Source organism: Diorhabda carinulata, chromosome 7, assembly GCF_026250575.1.
Source record: "Diorhabda carinulata isolate Delta chromosome 7, icDioCari1.1, whole genome shotgun sequence".
NCBI classification, from domain to species: Eukaryota; Metazoa; Arthropoda; class Insecta; order Coleoptera; family Chrysomelidae; genus Diorhabda; species Diorhabda carinulata.
Window position 1 is genome coordinate 23,490,848 of NC_079466.1, and position 22,942 is coordinate 23,513,789.

The 22,942-nt window shown below is 36.4% G+C and overlaps 1 protein-coding gene across 17 annotated transcripts in view; it reads right to left on the reverse strand.

Annotated features, from left to right (window-relative positions):
- LOC130896427 (cell adhesion molecule Dscam2) overlaps positions 1 to 22,942 on the reverse strand; it is a 177,487-nt gene that overhangs the window by 62,916 nt on the left and 91,629 nt on the right. For 16 of the 17 annotated variants that reach the window (XM_057804504.1, XM_057804501.1, XM_057804498.1 and 13 more), the window contains exon 9: positions 18,715 to 18,876. In XM_057804504.1, the coding sequence (XP_057660487.1) occupies positions 18,715 to 18,876 (162 nt within the window). Of the gene's footprint in view, positions 1 to 11,935; positions 12,224 to 18,714; positions 18,877 to 22,942 lie in introns of all 17 variants that reach the window. The other variant, XM_057804495.1, reaches the window with a different exon arrangement.

The window sequence follows — 22,942 nt, forward strand, 5'->3', positions numbered from 1 at the left end:
TTGTCGTGAAACTTTTGGAAAACTAAATGGAACATCCTTTATTGTGAACCCATGGTTATCATGTTTTTATCAACTTCAGCCACTATTTTTTTCTTCGGTCTCAATGCTTTTGTTAACAATTAAAAATTCATAAAGAAATAGAATTATATTCCGAAGGATAATAATTTAATAAAGACCGAAAAAGGTCGATTTTTCACCTGTTTTTAAAACTGATTTTCAAACAGAAGAAACCTAAAGTCAAGACGATTTAGCAACTAAAAAAACAAAAAAGGTTCTAAGAAATAAGAAATTTATCAAATTTTTATAATAATTGTCTTTAAATCTCCTTTAAAGGAGACAAACTGTGTAGCATAAATATTGATAAATACTTAATTGGATGAGTCTGCTCGATTTGGTTCCAGAAAGATTGATCTTAAAGATAAAACCAATATAAAATTGACATATTTCATAACTACGAAGCTAATCGTCGATCCTAAATCAATTTTGTAAGAGTGGATATCCAAATTCTAAACTTGGTTTGTACATTCCTGCCGAATTGAAAGCTTCTCGAACCTGATCTGAACTTGCTACTGATGCCGTTGCACCTGCTGAATGGAAAAGACAAAGTCTTCGATTCCGAAAACTCTTTAATGACTTTTGAAGCATCCACCTTGTAGGTTTTATATTGCCTCCTCGAAGTATCAGCAAAATTCTATTAACGGTGTTAAATCGGCAAGTGGAAATCAGTTTTCGCCCAGAATATCAGTTAATAGATTATGACTTCACCAAATGAGTCGGAAGTTTTTTTAATATGAAAAGCAAATGCGAGAGGGTAGGTTGTAGTGTGCTTTGATAGCTGCACTTCTTCAAAAAAAGAAGTGCCGATAAATTGATTTTCAAGGGCGTCTACAGGCAAACTAGGTGTTCATAAGCCACGTATACCTGTCAAGTAGAGCTCGAAGACAGGACAGATACCTTTCTTATGTGCTCTAAGCCTTCGAAGTTTCTGACAAATTCTCGATAAACTATAAGTCGTTTTGCTCAAGGTGTGATTGGAAACGTAGTTCCAAGAATGGACGAACCTGGGCTCTGTAGAAGACTAGAAGCTGTTGCTCTATATAGAGCTTTTTGGTTTTGGAACGGACTCTAAGTTTGTATGGAGATGACACATCAAACCCCGATAGGCGAATTTGCGAACGCCCGCCTTCTTCGTGAGCCTTGGAATTTGCTGCGTTCATCCATAATAAAACCAAAATTACTTTTCTTCGACTCAATATAAACTTTGAGCTATTGTGAAAAGTCTAAAGGTATAATATACACGAGGATAGGGAAAGTAGTATATATAAGTCAAGCAATAAATACTGTCATAACTTGATTCAAACATATACCGTTAACACTAAGTACTGCCGAATATTCAGAAACGCCGGCCTTATTTTTAGCTACACATTTGTAACTTCCGGAATGCACTTCTTTAACAAAATCTATAGTAATTGAAGTGGCCTTTCTACCAACTTTGGTTATTTGAATTCCATCGCTTTCCTTTATACTTTTATCGTTATGGAACCATAGTATTTCTAGAGGTAGATCTCCTTTATGCACAGAACACTGTACCGATGCGTATTCTCCAGAATTTACGGTTTCCTCACCAAAATCAAAGGGTGTTATTGAAGGCGGAACTACAAGATGAAACAAAATGATTGTTTGAGCAAATAGGTTGTCGAAATTAAACAAGTCATTCAAGGACCAAATTGTAGGAATGAAAAACTAAAAAATAAAATTAATAAACAATTTAATACGACTGTCATATACCATTGACGTTCAATTTAACTGAATAAATCGAGGATCCCGCAGAATTCTGAACCAAACAAGAGTATATCCCGACGTGGACTTCGCTCACCGATTCTATTGTGAGACTGCTAACTTTCTTTCCATTTTGAGATATCAAAATACCGTCGTTGTAACCAATGGTTCTATTATTATGTAACCAAGTGATGTTCAATGGAAAATCGCCTTTAAATACTGTGCATTGAAGGGAGGCAACGTCGCCGGAATTCACGGAATCTTCACCGAAACTGAACGGCAAAATTTGAGGAGAAACTGAAATTATTTAATAACGTTAATCTGAAACATGTTGCTTTCAAAGCGCGTTTTAACTTCAAAATCTTTTTGTTATTCTTTGATAAATAGACGTGGAAACGAATCTGGAAATCGGTAAATAATTGGAACGCCTGTTATAATTTAAGGTAGTTTAAAACTGTAAAACACGGCGGGTGGCTCCATCTATTATTCGGCAACCCATTGTTGAACTCTAAGAAGTTAACTGTACTTAACTACAATGTTCTAGAATTATCGCAAGAGCTCAAAATAGAGGAGCCAGTTGAATGTTGAAGATACGTTGTGATCCAAGCGGCAAAAAAGCGTTTATATTGATACTAACATAATTTTTTCAACGTTTTTACTAAAGCTTGGGAAACAACCGATGACTCTATTCGGTTTTTTTCCTATTTTTTTCTAGTATATCGTTCCTGCATTAACAAATTGAATAGCAACTATTTGGCGTAATTCATTATAGATGGTAATTAGTTCAATAGTTTGAAGACAGGAGGAAATCAGAACACACCAAAAGAAAGGAGACGAGATAAATTGATGGACGCTTTCTCCGCAAACAGGTACTAGTAGAAACTGCTAAGTAATCAGCTCGAAATGTCAGGATTTCTGCTTTAACCGGAGAAGACCAGACGAAGAAATCCATATTAGAATTGAAAGGTATTTGTCAAGTACTCCTCAAACGTGAATCTAAGGCTCCACGTCAGAATATGATTCATGGAATGTTATGTGTGGTCAGTATTGCCGTAGAAAGTGGAAACTTGGGCTTTGGAAGCTCAAATGATAAAAAAACTTGAGACATTTGAGATATGGCTCTATAGACGCATCCTGAAGATACCCTGGACTGACAGAATCACCAACGACGAAGTACTAAGACGCATTGGTCGCAAAAGAAAGCTGTCGACAATTATTAAACAGAAATCTAAACTTCCACGTCAGAATAGGATTCATGGAATATTATGTGCGGTCAGTACTGCCGTAGAAAGTGGAAACTTGGACTTTGGAAGCTCAAATGAAAACAAAAACTTTAAAATGTGGCTCTACAGACGCATGTTGAAGATATAGAATCACCAACGACGAAGTACTAGACGCATTGGTCGACAAAGAAAGCCTTCGACAATTATTAAGATAAGAAAAACATCTTAGATAGGACACATCTTCCGGAACGACAAATATTACTGTTACAGAACATAATGGACAGAAGAGAATGGACAAATCTGATCGTCGGAGAATGATTTCATGTTGCGAGGGACAGAAACTCATTTAAAAACGTTCAATGAGAAGACGGCATGGGAAGAAAAATCTTAATAATCTTTAAAATAGAGTAGGTAGAGATTGTAGGGTTAATATCACTACTGCGGAAAATATAGTTTTATTAATGCTGCTGCCTTAAAGTTTCCAAGGAAAACTAAAAGATCAGTTGATAAATTTGACAAATAAGTTAGCGCAAATGAAAAAACGTAAAAAAATGTCATATATAGAATCAATACTACTCGATTTACGATCCCAAGCTTAAATCGATTTTTTTAATAACCATTAACATTCAAAAATGCGGCATGTTTGACTGTCCCCGCTTTATTTTCAGCTTGACAAACGTATTCCCCGGAATGATGAGCGAGCGCCGATTCTATAGTAAGTTGACTAACTTTTTTATTAGTATTAGCCGCAGTAATACCATCTACTCCATTAATACTTTTCCCATTTAACGACCAAGTGATTTTGATCGGAAAGTCTCCTTTTGATACGGCACAAGTGGCCGTTACTAATTCTCCTGAATTAATAGCTTCTTCGCCGAACGAGAACGGATGAATTTGAGGAGGAACTGCAAGATACGTTTAAATTCATATTTCAAAATTTTGAAAAGTGGTAACTTGATACAAAGCTAAGGGAGGCCACTGGAACATGATGAAATCCAAAACCTTAAGATTTACTTGGTAGATTGGTAACAAACGCATAATTACTGGTGTTGAGAGCAGTCTCCAGCATGCCTAAGGTGGAAGCTTTTGAAATGTGGCTCTTTGGACGGATCCTTAGATCAGAGAACGAGAACTATTAACCATTGTAAAGAGAAGGAGAGTTTCCTATTTTGGCCACATTTTTAGGAATCAAAAATACGCCTTGTTACAGCTGATCATGGAAGGGAAGATAGAAGGAGGCGCGGCCTGGGTAGAAAAAGATTTTCTTGGTTGAAAAACCTTCGAGATTGGTTCCGTGTAGAATGAAGCAGGCACTGGAAGAAGAACAAGACAAGAGTCGATGAATATGACGTCGAAACTGCCCAAAAATAAGCCGAAACAAAAAAAAAGAACATGAGTCGATCGAAAATCAAGGTGAATGAAGTAGGTCGTCGTAAACGATTGGATTTGTGGGCAGAGACAGACCGTCATCACATTTATTTTTTGGCCAAACATCGCTCAACCACCGTATTCGCCAGATCTGCCTATCTGTGATTATTTTAAAGGCAACAGTAAAGATTTTTATTATAATATTGTGTTTTGTTTGGTTCAGCTGGATGAAAAATCACATCGTATAATAATAATGTAACTTCGATGGAGACCCCTTTGTCATAATCTTGTTCAAGGGTATTGGAAAATATGGGAAATTCGGAAAAATAAAGAAAAATACATCATAAATTGATCTTATACCGTTAACGTTCAAAACCGCCGAATACTTAGCGACGCCCGCGTCATTTTCTACAACGCAAACGTATTCGCCGGCGTGATGAGCTTGCGCAGATTCAATTGTTAATTGACTAACTTTTCTGTTTGTGTTCGCCGTAGCAATTCCATCGAAAAATTCCGTACTACGACCATTTAAGGCCCATTTTATTTTTATGGGAAAATCACCTTTGGATACGGCGCAATTGACGGTAACTAATTCACCGGAATTTATAGCCTCGTCACCGAATGTAAACGGATGGATTTGTGGAGGAACTGCAATATTAAAATAATCGGATAGTTTTGAGGGGTAAACTCGTAGGAAAAATTGTATATAGATTCTAGTTCGTTTCAAGATATTTCGTCTTTCCAAAGAGTCTCTGAAGACGATAATTTGGTTATCGAAACGCGCGTCAGTAAGTGTAATTTTAAAGTGTTAGTGTAGTGGTAGTGTAAACAGTGTGTTCGATATAAATCTATTATCAATTATTATATACAATGATGGTTTTCCAAACCTTTGGAACAATCACAATGTTGCCGCAAAGATATAAGTATTTTGGGTTGCTGATTTACTGATAAATAATACTAGAGACGAAATATCTTTTAAGGAACCACACGAAAATTAAAATTTGATACCGTTGACGTTCAATTGAGAAGTATATTTAGCTACGCCAGCTTTATTTTCGGCAATACACGTATACACTCCCGAATGGTTTTCTTGGACGTAATCAATTGATATGGTACTAATTTTTTTCCCGACTTTGGTGATAACAACTCCATCCATGTAACCCAAACTGATGTTATTATGTAACCAAGATAAGTTGATGGGTAGATCTCCTTTGTGGATCGAACAAGACGTGGAAGTCGAATCTCCGGTGTTAATAGATTCGTCTCCGAAGGAAAATGGAGTTATTTGAGGGGCAACTAAAAATTATTCATTCTTATTTTCACTTTCCTCAACCGTTTTTTATAATTCATTTCACATACTTTGTAAAAGTGTTATCCGACGATGGACCCAAAAGTATCTGGCCCAACAAAGAAAACACGAAAATTTTGGAAAAAAATTTATATTTGATACATTAATTTTGGACTTTTTTGCTTGGTGTCTTCGCTCAAACGTGGCAATAATACTCGTCTTTGATGGTTTTTCCTTGTTCAAGATTTTATCCCAAAAAACCGACGCCATGACCTTTCCTGCAGATGGAACGGTCCCTGCATTCCTTGGAGCCGGTTCTCCCTGTTCAGTCCATTGTTTTGATTGTTCTTTTGGTTCGGGTGTGAATTGATGGACCCACGTTTTGTCCATGGTTATGAAACGGCTTTATTTTTGTAAAACTGGATGGAAACACCACACCTCATTCGGTAGACCACTACGATCTTGGTCTTCGAACTTTACTGTTGATAACGAAGGAGCAGTCTCACCCAGAGTAGAATCTAGTTCAGCTTTTATATTGGTTGGGCTAAAACCTTTCAAATAAAAGTACACTAAACAACGTGGCGTCATCTCTAGGTAGGCCAGTTACTACTAGAGCCTTATCATAAGACTCTATTAGGAAAAATATCGTTTATTATTGATACAGATACAGATAACGACGGACAATTTTCGTCAAGAAATGATTATTTGCTATAACATCGAAAAAGATATTCGATTCTTCATAGAGGTATATCCTTAGACATGTTTAATCGATGTTTAATAGTTTACCTCATTCATAAATTACTTTGTATTCGATACAAAGATTTCAAAGACAGTTGAAAATTGAGTAGTGGTGTTTAAGTAAACTCAATTCTAAGAATTGCCCGATTTCGTTCCGAAAACTTCGATCTCAAAGATGAATCTCTGGTCTTCTGGTCGCCCAAATGTTGATGAGATTTTTCAAAGCATCGATAACATTTGAAACTTTATGTTATAGAACTATTTTCAACCATGTACGTAAAACGAAATCGAGCTATTGTTGGAAAAACTGGATTATGACCGATCATGCACGACAATAATATGTGAAATACAAAGTGAAGAAGCTCGGAGAAGCTTCATGGACATGTAGAGAGTCCATAATGACGCGAAAAATGATCTTGAACCAGTGAAAATACAAATTCAACTATCTACTATCGACAAATCGAAAGAAAAAGAAGGGAAAGTGATGTTTTTCGTCACGACAAACGTTACGCTGCATATATCTTTAGCAGCTTGTCAAAAATGTAGCGATTTTGATTAGGAATTTTTGATGTATTCATCGTATATTCTTAATAGTGTACTGTCACTTTCAAAAATAGAAAAAGAAAACGAAATCACTATTTTCCCAGCTCCATATATCCAATAAACTTGAAGATGGTTCGAAAAGTACTAAAGAAAAACAAAAATTTTGGAATGTGCAGTGATTGTTTTTTGAATTAGGTACATTTGACCCATTAATACATTTTATCGATGTCTCCCAAGTGGGCATCTATGGTAGCGTTGACCTACTCATTCGACAGCAAAAAGGAAATCACACAGGGCCAAATCTGTTTGGTGTGAGTGAGTCTAATTCGACCAAATTTGCTGCGACAAGGTGTGTGTCGATGCGTTATGGTGCAAGAGCCCTTTTTTTTTGGAAAATCCAATAATTCCATATATATCACACCCTCTGAATTAAAATAACCGGTAGCCTTTACCTCCGGTCGATAGGACAGTTTTCGTATTCTTTGGAGTGGAGTTCTTCGGGTGAAATACTTTATTTCGATTGTTTTTGGTATATATCTACGTTTCATCGACTGATACAAAACATACCAGACACTCCAAGACTAAGACTCTAACGGCTGCGCTTGGTGTCCGGAATGAGCATAACCAAAATTTCATGCGGAATATTCCGAGGCACCTGATCGTGGCTCCTAACCAAAAATCGGCGTACAACCACCTTGAAACTCGTTAAATCGCTTCACCAAAACTCCGAATCCGATCTGACTTCCTCAACGCGAGAATTGGATACTCTACATGTACCTAGGGAAAATAGCTGAAGGGAGGCCCGGAGAAAATCAAATAATAAAAATAATGTTTTCATATGTAGCCAATCTTTAATTACGATCTCGAATAAAATCGTTAATCACTTTAACCTGCAAATCCAGGAAGATATCGTATCGGTAAAGTAGAAAACCGTAAAATACTCCCAAGGAGTTAGTATACGGCAATTTCTAATTAAAAATAATAGTTTTACGTAACAAAATTTGGTTGTATTGGAATAATGAATAATCCTGGTCTAAAAACCACGCAGATTTTAAAAATCCGCTGCATCAAAGACCTTACAACACATGCAGTCAATGCTAGTATGAGAATTCGCGATGTCTCTAGGATCAAAGTACAAAATTACTCTTAATTTGGTTAACCGTACACACCGGAGTGAACGACATTGAATTCTTTCCAGAAAATTTGGCCCAAAAGCAAAGTCGATGCTCAATAGATACTATCCGATCGATTGCCAACTGAAGAACATCGAAGAAACTCTCTACAGCTCTGGTAGCTTCTGGTATGAACCAAAGGCTGCACATCCGCTGTGAGTAGGATGCCGTTCATGGACAAAAACCACGGTACATACATTCGCTGAAGAGGTAAGTCGTAGAGCCCTCAGACAAGTCACTCATTTTGTTATCCGACTGACATGTACAATCCTGGGTACAAAATGGATCGAAGCGAAGCTGATCCACGATCTTTACGCGCTAGCTCATCTGATCCACCGCGTTTAGCGCAATCAGGGGAAATAATTCGGTATGTGGAAATGTCTGCCGATGCATTTTTCAACGAAAACGCGAAGTGACGTTCGGAAACTCTGATCAAAATCTCTTTCTGAATTATGTCAGCTTCCAGATCAGAGATTACGAAAATTTAATATGCGAAATAATCGAAAACAGATGCCGGCTATAAAATCACGAAATAATCAATAAATTTGTCGTTTCTCCAATTTCATAGATACTTTTTATTAATTTTTTTAAGTAAAAATTCAAGGAATAGTAGAGAAGGAAGGAATTGAATAAAAATAATAACGGATGTGAATGTTTTGAATAAATAAATACCATTAACTATTAAGAACGCCGAATATTTATCGATTCCAGCTTTGTTTTCGGCAACACAACTATAGGTTCCCGCATGAGATGCCTTTATAGAATCTATAGTCATCGTACTGGTTTTTTTACCGTTTTGCGAAATCAATATTCCTTCATTATAACCGATACTTATATTATTATGTAACCACGAAAAGTTTATCGGTAGATCCCCTTTGTGTATAGAACAAGTTAAATATGTAGAATCGTCGGCGTTCATGGGATCTTCCCCGAACGAAAACGGTATAATATGTGGCAACACTGTAACAAAATATAAATAAATTCTGATGAATATGAATTTTTAGTGTGAGCACCAGTGATTTCCAAACATCGTTAAAGTTTAAAAACTTTGTAGGATGCGCCTTTTTTGTAATATACGAGGTCTGGTTATTAAATAACGAGTCTGATCGCCTAGAGGACGCCCTAGACGGGTGGGATAAAAAACGAGTAGTGCGTTGGTTATCTAGATATCTTGTCGATGCACGTATGGGGACAATTCCCTATCTCGTGCGCGTGTTTTTGAGTGGTATAAGCGCTTTAGTGAGGACCGAGACAGCACTGAAGATGGCCAGCGCCCAGGTCGTCTTATGACTGTTTCAACTCCAGAAACAGTGACCAAAAGCAACCAAATTGTGCGTGCAGGTCGTCGAATGAACTTCCGGACGATTGCCGAGGCTGTAAACGCCGATGAAAAATTTTACACGAGGAATTAGACATCACAAAAGTCTATGCGAAGTTGGTGCCAAAAAATCTGACTCCTGACCAAAAGTTCCTGCATCAACAGGTCCGCTCAGATTTCCTTGAAAAGTTAGAAAAAGATCTGCTTTGAAAGGGATCCGATTTGAGTCGATGGAAGCGGTAAACCAGAGCTGCTAGAGGCCCTCACCAAAGAGGACTTCCAGCACTGTAAGTCTATGCGAAGTTGGTGCCAAAAAATCTGACTCCTGACCAAAAGTTCCTGCATGAACGAGTCCGCTCAGATTTCCTTGAAAAGTTAGAAAAAGATCTTCTTTGAAAGGGATCCGATTTGAGTCGATGGAAGCGGTAAACCAGAACTGCTAGAGGCCCTAATCAAAGAGGACTTCCAGCAATGTTTGGATCAATGGAAAAAACGTATGGAAAGGTGTGTGGCGAGGGGAAGTGACTATATTGAAGGGAAGCATTCGAATGTAGAATAATTTTTATAATAAAACCCTTTTTCGTATTTAATAGCCAGATCTCGTATATGTTAAAAGTTTAAATTGTATTTTTTCTAATAATAAAATAGTCTTGATATATATTTCCATTAATAGGGATAACAGGGTAGATAAAAAAAAATTGTGAACTAATACGATACAAACATTAGACATTTTACCATTAACATTTAAAATAGACGAAAATCTGGCAACTCCGGCTCTATTTTCGGCAATACAAGTATATATTCCGGCGTGTTTAGCTTGTACGGAATCTATGGCTAATGTGCTGATTTTTTTACCAGCTTTGGTTACTTGAATACCGTCCATGTAACCCAAACTGATATTATTATGTAACCAAGATATATTTATAGGCAAATCTCCTTTGTGAATTGAACAAGAAGCTGAAGTTGAATCTCCCGTGTTAATCGAATCGTCTCCGAAGTCAAAAGGAGCTATCTGAGGAACAACTGAAATAATAACATTTTCAAATAGTTTAATCATCTCTAAAGGTCTACAGGAAGTGGTTAAGTAAACTTGAAGATTCTCAACCCAACGTTCAACAAGCTCTTTGAGATTTTGGTAGGCTTTGGGGCAAGGTTTAAACTTAGCACGTGTTACTTTTCCAGTATGTGGTTTAGAATTGACATGTTTCAAGCTTTCGGCTAACTAAACCTGGTTATTTGTTCGATAAAACCTCATACATTCGCATCAAATGTCCACTATATACCCCGGAATTGATAGCTCGATCGTTTGGAATGATTTCTAAGTGCGTGGAACCTTCAGACATACAAAATTTTCCGTTTCGAATCGACCTCTCTTTGCGACGGGTTCGGGGAGTTGTCCTTGATCTAACCACTGATTTTCCATGTTCGGGTCACTTCTACTCGACGTTTAGATAATTTCGGTTAATTCCTGCGACAACTTTCGTAGATTTGACAAAATGGTATCTTTAAGAACGTCCAAAGGTGTCCCATGGTCAACAAGAGTTGATACTAGGCTGCTTCTTTTGTAACCTTAACATCCCACTCATGTGGACGATCTGAACGATCTTCAAGCGTCAAATCTCAACTTAAAGCGATTAAACGTGTCTCCTCCTTCAATTTCATACATTTTTTTTTGCTGCCACGGCTGCGTTAAACTTTTATTTCCAATTTTGCGCGAAAGCGGGTTTTCCTAGGCGCCGCCAAAGTTGTACGTCGAGCGTGATATGATCGACTACATTCTGAGGAATCAATTGCTTCGTAAGCCACGTGTTTTCATTATTTTCTGCTTCTTCGACAATGTCAAACTTTTCAGCAGGACGTATTGGTGTCTTAACTTGCCTCCAGAGAATTAGAGACCAGTTTCAACAAGTTGCGACATGTATTACGACATTACTCATGTAAATAACAACCACGTATCTAATTGTGAGTTCAATCCTCTCGCGGACACACGAGCTCAAGCAAAACTGAGGAAATTTCATGGAAAGAAACCGATAAAACCAAAAGGTATTTGGCAAAAAGCTTCTAAAACAAAACGTACTTGGATGTAATGGAAAATACTTGATGAAACGAAATAAAACGTATTTCAATCTGCTCAATCTGAATTACGAATAGCTACGACGCATAGATAATCGATTATACACTTAATGAAGTCGTTTAATCACGTTTTACAGTCTTTTCCACCTTCTGAAGTGTCTCAAAAAGTCAGGATAGCGTGTGCCTTGCTTTTGTAAGCAGTTTAAGGCGATAATTCATTGTATAATCGTAACGAATACTACTCGAGCAATCGAAAATAATCGATTATTATATCTCATTCGTTATTCTTTAAAAAAACAATCGACCTACGCTTTCTTGATCATTTGTGTTTAATAACTTGTTGTCTATCATAATTAGGGGATAATTACGGGATATAGTTAAAAAAAATAATATTTGAAAACGATTTGTTTGAATTAAACGAAATCGACTATACCATTAACATTCAAGTATGCCGAATACCTAACAACACCCGCTTTATTTTCGGCAATGCATGTAAATTCTCCTGCGTGGTTTTCCTTTACAGAATCGATAGTAACCGTGCTGAGTTTCTTGCCTACTTTAGTTATAACCACGCCGTCCATGTAACCCAAACTGATATTGTTGTGTAACCAAGAAAAGTTGATGGGTAGATCTCCTTTGTGGATCGAACAAGACGTGGAAGTCGAATCTCCGGTGTTAATAGATTCGTCTCCGAAGGAAAATGGAGTAATCTGTGGTATAACTGGAAAACGTATTTGATAATTGGGTTTCTAATACAATGTGGTACAATAAAAATCGATCCGTCACCAATATAGTGCGTATTTCTGTTTAGTATGAGGTAAACTGGTCTAAAGTGAAGGAATATTCATAATTAAGGGATTCCAAAGTTTTTGAGTCGGTTTTTTGGAACTTGGAAGTTATAGGTTCAAGAAGTAAATCGGTTTCTCCACGCGAGGAAGTTACTCCCCGTGGAGATTCATCTACAAGTGATTGAAGTTTATGGTGAAGAGTGCACATCCACAAATGGTGCAGCAGAGCTTTTGCTGATGGTTTCAAATGAGATTGTTCGACAGTAAAGTGCTCGAAGACCGTAAACTTGTCGAAGCTTCCCATAGCACGATTAAAAGCACTTTTACAGAAACGTTGGGATAACGCAAGGTTGGATATTCCGGATGCTTACTGACGGACGCAAGGAGCAACGCCTCGACTGTTTCTTCAACAATTGAACTTTATCGTATCGTGGGTGTTTCAACTCCGAAAGAAAACAACAATTTCATTGGTAATCAAATTCAAACAAACGTAGTTGATGGCGTTGTATGGTGGGTAATAAACTCAGATGTCAGAAGCACCGCTGTGGCTTCGGTGGTTGTGTTAATTGAATTGTGTAAGCATGGAGACGCAGATCTTTAGTTGTTTTTGCACGACCAGTATGTTTGGCATCTCCAACGGATACTGCGTTTCGAGATTTTTTAATTAATCTCTTCAGAGTTGACAAAGTTAAAACACTATTCCGACCACAAGTATTTTGCGTGAAATTTTCGATTTGCCGCCGCCAAGTTTTCATTATTTTTGAAATATTTAATGACTGATACTTCTAGAATTGAGATCACGACTTAATACCATCAATACCAGTTGTTGGAATATCTTTTAGGAGATATATGACGATGAATATCATCAATACAACCTTTATAGTTTCAGTTTATTCGATATTTTTTGATAAAATAATAAAAACCGTTATTTATGAAGGTGAAAAGGTAAAGTGCTCGAAACTAAGTCCATACACAAAGTACCTAACCTTAAAAAATGATGAGGTGTTTGGACAATTTCAAAGTAACCTCATTTTCCTAAAAAAGAAAACAAATCAGTTTGGTGTGGAGTAAGGGCGCAATAGGAAAAATAATAAAACTCCTAAAAATAGAAAGGGTTTAAATACTTGGATCGCATAAACTCGTGAAGATAAGTCACCTTATTTAAAGTTAAAACCTTATTTAAACATCGAATAGAGTAACTAAAAAATTTGAATTAAGGTTCCCGGAATGATCAATTTTTTGAATCTGCGACGTAGAAGGAGGAAAATTTTCTAGTTTACGGAATTCTGGGTGTTATATTTGGGATGGTTGACGATAAGCAAGTAAAAACTCTGATCTTTGATTGGATTAACCAAGAATCACTTGAGACTAATACTTTTGGGTATAACGAATCGATAAAAAGTAGTATTTCCACTGCAGATTTGCGAATCATCACATATTAATAAGATGATCTATAAATTTCATCAGAAAAACTGAGGAGTTTGTTAATTTGTACAAGGTATAAAATATTGGACCTACAACTAATCGAATCGTTCTTCAGAAGATGTTTCCTATGCCTGTTTTCTCAAATTTCGTCGTTAAATTTTTGTGGTATTTCTGTTTCATTATCCCGTTCAAGTTTTTGAAGGAATTGATTGGGTGGAATTTCAAAACGTCCCCTATTATTCTCAAAAAAGTATTTCTGTGCAGTAAGATGCAATAAAATGCAATCTAATCGGTCGTCGGTCACCCGGAACCATTAGGTACGTCGTAGACTGTTGTTCTGTTGTAATATTTTTGTTCAACGGCCTTGAAAACCCCTAGGTCGTTTGTATTCGGCCATTTTCATAGCGAATTTCCAGGGTGTTCCAGAAGACAACGTATAAACCACCCCCTCCGGGTACCAGGTACCTCGTAGATCTTTTCTATTGTGATATTGGTGTTCGATCCTTGAATAGTAACATCGAACTCATCTTCGATTTATCTTTCAACCATTCTAGACGCGCCTTTCAAAATAAATTTCTCCACTAGAAAAATGGAAAAAGTTTCCTGGATCGAATGCACTTTTTGCTTTATTCTCGTGCAATTTTCGAGTAGTTGGCGCTTGGGGATTCGAAGACAAAAACTTCAAGTGATGTAGAGACTTTTGTTAACAAATTTGAAGAAACTGTCGAAGAAATAGATTTGGGCTCATATCAGATTTACGATGCCGACAAGAGTGGTCCATTTGGCCGAAAAAAACTCCCTGTACACAGGGAGAAAGGTTGTAAGCAAAATATGGTAAATGGGAAAGACATATTGCTTAGAACCTCCAAGTCTTATGCTTGGTTCATGTAAAAATTTGAGTTTCGGATAGTTGGCGTTTGGGAATTCGAATTCTAACTTTAAGTGGTGAAAGGAATTGAAGAAATTGTTAAAGAAACGGATTTTGAACCAGATCAGATCTACAATGTAAACGATAATGGTTTTTTGGCTTTTTTTTGCTGAAGAAAACCTTTTCTCATAGGAACAAAGCTAAACATTTAGTTTAGAGCACGCAGCTCGTATATATGACTAATTAGAAGTTTGATGAGGCGCTTTTTGGCGTTTTCTTTCGATGTATTTAGAATTTATCCGAAAATATCGTTGAATAAGGTAACACTTATTCGAAACGTATACGATCCAAGTATTCAATCCTTTCTCACTTAATACATTTCCGTCTCGATAAAATCTATACCGTTGACATCGAGATTTGCGACAAATTTGGACTTTCCAGCGACATTAGTGACTATGCATGCGTATTCCCCTCTGTGGTGAGGTTCAACGTTATTTATGTTAAGGATGCTGGCTTGATTTCCGAACGCCGAAGTCGATATGCCTTTCGAATGATGAGTTATGTGACGATTGTTGTGGTACCATTTGATTTTTAACGGACGATCTCCTTGGGGAACGTAGCAAGTTAATATGACACTGTCGCCGGCGTTTAAGGGGCCGTCGAATTGAAAAGGGGTTATAACAGGAGCCACTACAAACAGATGATATCGTTTCGTTGATGTTCTACCATTCACCAGAATATTTTCAAAATATGTTGATTAAGATGCTTTTTTCTGATTTTTAACCTCAAAAAAGCTCACGAAACTTGAGCTCTATAGCTCAACTCTAAGGAGTTGAGTCTTTGAGCTTTAGGAAACTGTACAACTAAACAAACTAGTTGCAGCCATTATAAAATTACTAAATTTTGAAATTTGTAGTTATAGCTTTAACAGGGTGTCTAGTAAAAATTTGTAAATCAAATTCCCGTTTTTCTAGGTTGGTTTTCACGTTTTTTTTCGGTTGAAATTATTACACTTTTATCAATATTTGTTTTAGAAAATACGTTTTGAATGAAACAACTAAATTAGTTTTTAAATTTAACAAATTTTCGCTCTACTGCTGCAAACTATTTTCGAGAGTCCTCAAGGATTTCTTTATTTTTTGATTCCAGTTTTTCTTTTTTCATTTTTCATCAAATCTTGTGTCTTCCTTAAGCTGCGCCATCTCTTTGATGGACATTCCTCATAGAAAGTATCATAGATTTTGAAATATTTACATTTTTTAGTCCACCAACTTTTTATAGAGAATCGTACACTAATTTTTGGCCTGTAAGTGATTCTTCTATTAAATTTGCAACCAAAATTGACAGAAAATTTTCTTTCTGCTGTCGCATTGCCGTATTAAAAGAAGTTGCACCATCAATCATCTAATCTATCACATCTGGAATAGTTTTTCATCTTATTTAGATTCGTCAAAATATCTCTAAAAGTTCTGCCTGATTCTTCCAATGTAGTGGAGCGTTGCAACTGTTTGAATTCAATAAAATGTCAATTTCTTCAGACATCAGTTGCACGGATTGTTTTCCATCGTTACCAATATTTCCAAAAGTTTGGAAACTGAATACATTCAATAATTTCTACAATCCTTGTTCTTATCTGCAACGCGCTATTGCGGCATATTCTAAATCGACATCTCGCACTTCTTTGAGGCCTCAAAATAAACCATCTTCGAAGAATTTAGCCTACAACGAACCGCCTCATTAAGTTATTAAGAACCGAAAACGCATCTTCATAAAGAATTGCAGTTGGAGGCTAATCACTCTGAAAATTTTCCAAGGAATGGCCGTACTTCTTCGAATAAGGACCAGTTTGGCCAATACTTGTTATATAAAAGACTTTTCTACGGTTTTAAAACTAATGATGGCTTCTGATTTTGAATTGCGAATATAGTGACTGCACAGAGGGAGCTCAAAGTAACCAGTAATGGATAAGAACATTCCTCGAATGGAAAGACTTTGAACAACATGTTGTTTCGATGGTTTCATGCAATTTTAGTGATCAGTTGGAAGATTTTTGAGTTATACCAACATCAACTTGATATGTTTGGTTGGTTTGGTCTTTTTTTTTTATTTTTAAGGCTTCTAGACACCCTGCTAAAACTGTTTGACGATTTATATCGAGTTTCTGTTCCTTAACATTTATAAGATTTGAAAATATTTGGTAAATAGTAAAATTCCAATGACTTAATTAGTAAAATTTTGAACAAATAGGAAGAAAACGAATAGAACACATGGGCCTCCCTTAAGCTTGCTTCGCGTATCGAAATTCGATCGAGAATAAACAACAACTTTATTTCAATTTAAGTGAGTATTAAATTGTAATAATTGTACGTATTGCTGCGAATAAATATAAATGAAAAAATGGCTGATTAATGCACGTAACGAATCTTACCTTTCATTTAAAACTAATTATCTGAAAGAGAAACGTTGTAAATAAAATTATTTATAGGGGACAATTTGTTCATAAAATATGAAATAAATGAATTGATAAGATGTTTAAACTGTTTTGTTCACTTTTTTACAAACAAATTATCCAAATATATTCCAAATTTAATGAGAAAATAAAACAATGATCAATTTATCAAATGATCTTACAACTAAATCAGGATTGGCGTTAAATGTTTTCGAAAAACATCGTGATATTGGACATTAGGACTGAAAATCGGAGGTCCCTACAGAATCAATGAAAATTTAAGTCGTTAGAGACAACCTAGATTAGTCTAGACTCAATTGGAAACCTGAGACCAAACGGTTTGGTTTCCTACCTCATAAATGCACGCTATTTTTTCTGTTCTTAATGTAATTTTCTACGGCTTTGGTTTTTTGTGATTACGATAAAGCCTTCGAATGTGTCGATCATGAAATTCTGATTAGCAAATTGGAGTAATACGACATCCGAGGTGAACCTTTAGTATCTTACCTTGAATGTAAAAAATAACTAATACAAGCTAATGGTAAGTTTCAAGTGATTTACCAGTTGGTAGTGGTGTACTTCAGGGTTCAGTTTTAGGTCTAGTTAATGGTTAATTTACTTAACACCCGGAGTGTCTCGGTTTCACTTTCCACCATGGGCAAAGATCTCATTACTATCAAGTCCTGTTCTGTTTAAACACTTAGAATCTTAGATTCTTTAAAACTCAACAAAGACTGAATACGATCTTCAAATTCGATCAAGATTCCTGGTCTTCGGTGAAAAAATTATCTTCTGCCTTAAAGACAGAACACCGGCAGAGCAGATCTTCTTTTCTTTGTACTTTTTGCAATATTTGTAACTTTGTAATCAATTACTATGATCTTCTGTACTGAGTTTCGTTTTCTCTTCATTTAGACTTGGCCAAATATCTCTGGATACCGTTCAATTACTCCTGTTTGATTGTATATACTTGGATTTCTATGTTAATAGCATATTTTTGAAATTGTGTCGGTAGTAGCATTGAAACTGTCTCTTTGGACACAACTTAAGTGTAGAAAGACAGTTGGGGACATCTTTTAAAGTTGAATTATTTGTATTTTATTGAAAATAGGCTTTCAATTGGAATACTTTTGATTAAAACTCTATTTTTACGGCGTTCTACGCACTCCTTTCCATTGTATATTGATACCGATCGATTTAGATTATAATAATTATGGTATTCAAAAAGTTTCGTGCGAATCCAGTATCGAAATATACATTAGAGGAAGGTTAATTGAAACATTTTCCATTCAACTTCTTGTTTTACAACATTTTTCCGATACTGTATGTGAAATTATTCAAAATTATTTAAAACCAATCAGAACAATTGAACTGAAAACTTGAAATTGAGCCAATTTTGATTTATTTGTAAAAAACATTACCAAATAATGAATTTTTGATAAAAGTACTACCACAGAAAAGGTTTTGGCGCAAAAAAAGATTCTCAAAATTTTTTTTGTTCGTTCCTTTCCTGAATTGGAAAAATTGTTTATTATGAGTCGACAATCCCCCTGAATTTCAATTTGCGGTAACCGATTCAAATTTTCATAATATTGTCTTTGTAAACAAACTCATTTTTTTGGAAAATTTCCACAAATAATAACCTTCTGTGGTAGTATTAAATATAGACATTAGAACCTTACCCATTACTTGAACTTCTAAAGATCCTCTGGCGCTGTATCCCTGCGAATTTTTAGCCACACAAACATAAGTAGCTTGATCGGATGCTCGCTCAACATTTTCGATGATCAGGGTACCGTTTGGGAATACCTTCTGCTTCCTATTTATCGGCAATAATCTTCCATCTAAAAAAACAGTCGATGCTCAAGTACAACCCTTTTTGTTTCACGTCGTTTTTGTATAATCCTCAGAGACAATAACGTAAAAGTTAGTGATGGATAGGAAAAACCATATAGAAGACTCGATATATCCACACGAAGCCAGATATGTACCGCTCCAACTCATATCGCAAGGCAAAATATTGGGAAAAAGAGAACTCAAGACCATTAGAACTTGGTTAGATGAAATATGGATAAAGATTGTCATGATAATCGTCACGGATAGGCAACACAAAAAGAAGAAGAAGAAAACATAAATATAAAGAAATTTCTGGAATATTTCAAAATCCCTTTTTGTGTGCACTTTAATTTGAATTTGAAGCTTCTGAATTATCAATTTTTCCAGTATTCTCCTTCGAAAACTGGTCCTGAATTCTCAATTTTTCCAGTATTCTCCTTCGAAAACTGGCCTTGAATTCTCAGTGTTTCCAGTATTCTCCTTCGAAAATTTGTCCTGAATTCTCAGTGTTTCCAGTATTCTCCTTCGAAAATTTGTCCTGAATTCTCATTTTTTCAGTATTCTCCTTGGAAAACTGGCCTTGAATTCTCAGTTTTTCCAGTATTCTCCTTCGAAAATTTGTCCTGAATTCTCATTTTTTCAGTATTCTCCTTGGAAAACTGGCCTTGAATTCTCAGTGTTTCCAGTATTCTCCTTCAAAAACTTGTCCTGAATTATCAATTTTTCCAGTATTCTCCTTGGAAAACTGGCCTTGAATTCTCAGTGTTTCCAGTATTCTCCTTCGAAAATTTGTCCTGAATTCTCAGTGTTTCCAGTATTCTCCTTCGAAAACTGGCCTTGAATTCTCAGTGTTTCCAGTATTCTCCTTCGAAAATTTGTCCTGAATTCTCATTTTTTCAGTATTCTCCTTGGAAAACTGGCCTTGAATTCTCAGTGTTTCCAGTATTCTCCTTCGAAAACTGGCCTTGAATTCTCAGTGTTTCCAGTATTCTCCTTCGAAAACTGGCCTTGAATTCTCAGTGTTTCCAGTATTCTCCTTCGAAAATTTGTCCTGAATTCTCAGTTTTTCCAGTATTCTCCTTCGAAAATTTGTCCTGAATTCTCAGTGTTTCCAGTATTCTCCTTCGAAAATTTGTCCTGAATTCTCATTTTTTCAGTATTCTCCTTGGAAAACTGGCCTTGAATTCTCAGTGTTTCCAGTATTCTCCTTCGAAAATTTGTCCTGAATTCTCATTTTTTCAGTATTCTCCTTCGAAAATTTGTCCTGAATTCTCATTTTTTCAGTATTCTCCTTGGAAAACTGGCCTTGAATTCTCAGTTTTTCCAGTATTCTCCTTCGAAAATTTGTCCTGAATTCTCAGTGTTTCCAGTATTCTCCTTCGAAAATTTGTCCTGAATTCTCATTTTTTCAGTATTCTCCTTCGAAAACTGGCCTTGAATTCTCAGTGTTTCCAGTATTCTCCTTCGAAAACTGGCCTTGAATTCTCAGTGTTTCCAGTATTCTCCTTCGAAAATTTGTCCTGAATTCTCAGTTTTTCCAGTATTCTCCTTCGAAAATTTGTCCTGAATTCTCAGTGTTTCCAGTATTCTCCTTCGAAAATTTGTCCTGAATTCTCATTTTTTCAGTATTCTCCTTGGAAAACTGGCCTTGAATTCTCAGTGTTTCCAGTATTCTCCTTCGAAAATTTGTCCTGAATTCTCATTTTTTCAGTATTCTCCTTCGAAAATTTGTCCTGAATTCTCATTTTTTCAGTATTCTCCTTGGAAAACTGGCCTTGAATTCTCAGTTTTTCCAGTATTCTCCTTCGAAAATTTGTCCTGAATTCTCAGTGTTTCCAGTATTCTCCTTCGAAAATTTGTCCTGAATTCTCATTTTTTCAGTATTCTCCTTGGAAAACTGGCCTTGAATTCTCAGTGTTTCCAGTATTCTCCTTCGAAAATTTGTCCTGAATTCTCATTTTTTCAGTATTCTCCTTCGAAAATTTGTCCTGAATTCTCATTTTTTCAGTATTCTCCTTGGAAAACTGGCCTTGAATTCTCAGTTTTTCCAGTATTCTCCTTCGAAAATTTGTCCTGAATTCTCATTTTTTCAGTATTCTCCTTGAAAAACTGGCCTTGAATTCTCAGTGTTTCCAGTATTCTCCTTCGAAAATTTGTCCTGAATTCTCATTTTTTCAGTATTCTCCTTGGAAAACTGGCCTTGAATTCTCAGTGTTTCCAGTATTCTCCTTCGAAAACTGGCCTTGAATTCTCAGTGTTTCCAGTATTCTCCTTCGAAAACTGGCCTTGAATTCTCAGTGTTTCCAGTATTCTCCTTCGAAAACTGGCCTTGAATTCTCAGTGTTTCCAGTATTCTCCTTCGAAAACTGGCCTTGAATTCTCAGTGTTTCCAGTATTCTCCTTCGAAAACTGGCCTTGAATTCTCAGTGTTTCCAGTATTCTCCTTCGAAAACTGGCCTTGAATTCTCAGTGTTTCCAGTATTCTCCTTCGAAAACTGGCCTTGAATTCTCAGTGTTTCCAGTATTCTCCTTCGAAAATTTGTCCTGAATTCTCATTTTTTCAGTATTCTCCTTGGAAAACTGGCCTTGAATTCTCAGTGTTTCCAGTATTCTCCTTCGAAAACTGGCCTTGAATTCTCAGTGTTTCCAGTATTCTCCTTCGAAAACTGGCCTTGAATTCTCAGTGTTTCCAGTATTCTCCTTCGAAAACTGGCCTTGAATTCTCAGTGTTTCCAGTATTCTCCTTCGAAAATTTGTCCTGAATTCTCATTTTTTCAGTATTCTCCTTGGAAAACTGGCCTTGAATTCTCAGTGTTTCCAGTATTCTCCTTCGAAAACTGGCCTTGAATTCTCAGTGTTTCCAGTATTCTCCTTCGAAAACTGGCCTTGAATTCTCAGTGTTTCCAGTATTCTCCTTCGAAAACTGGCCTTGAATTCTCAGTGTTTCCAGTATTCTCCTTCGAAAACTGGCCTTGAATTCTCAGTGTTTCCAGTATTCTCCTTCGAAAACTGGCCTTGAATTCTCAGTGTTTCCAGTATTCTCCTTCGAAAACTGGCCTTGAATTCTCAGTGTTTCCAGTATTCTCCTTCGAAAACTGGCCTTGAATTCTCAGTGTTTCCAGTATTCTCCTTCGAAAACTGGCCTTGAATTCTCAGTGTTTCCAGTATTCTCCTTCGAAAACTGGCCTTGAATTCTCAGTGTTTCCAGTATTCTCCTTCGAAAACTGGCCTTGAATTCTCAGTGTTTCCAGTATTCTCCTTCGAAAACTGGCCTTGAATTCTCAGTGTTTCCAGTATTCTCCTTCGAAAACTGGCCTTGAATTCTCAGTGTTTCCAGTATTCTCCTTCGAAAACTGGCCTTGAATTCTCAGTGTTTCCAGTATTCTCCTTCGAAAACTGGCCTTGAATTCTCAGTGTTTCCAGTATTCTCCTTCGAAAACTGGCCTTGAATTCTCATTTTTTCAGTATTCTCCTTCGAAAATTTGTCCTGAATTCTCATTTTTTCAGTATTCTCCTTCGAAAATTTGTCCTGAATTCTCAGTGTTTCCAGTATTCTCCTTCGAAAACTGGCCTTGAATTCTCAGTGTTTCCAGTATTCTCCTTCGAAAACTGGCCTTGAATTCTCAGTGTTTCCAGTATTCTCCTTCGAAAACTGGCCTTGAATTCTCAGTGTTTCCAGTATTCTCCTTCGAAAACTGGCCTTGAATTCTCATTTTTTCAGTATTCTCCTTCGAAAATTTGTCCTGAATTGTCATTTTTTCAGTATTCTCCTTCGAAAATTTGTCCTGAATTCTCAGTGTTTCCAGTATTCTCCTTCGAAAACTGGCCTTGAATTCTCAGTGTTTCCAGTATTCTCCTTCGAAAACTGGCCTTGAATTCTCAGTGTTTCCAGTATTCTCCTTCGAAAACTGGCCTTGAATTCTCAGTGTTTCCAGTATTCTCCTTCGAAAACTGGCCTTGAATTCTCATTTTTTCAGTATTCTCCTTCGAAAATTTGTCCTGAATTCTCATTTTTTCAGTATTCTCCTTCGAAAATTTGTCCTGAATTCTCAGTGTTTCCAGTATTCTCCTTCG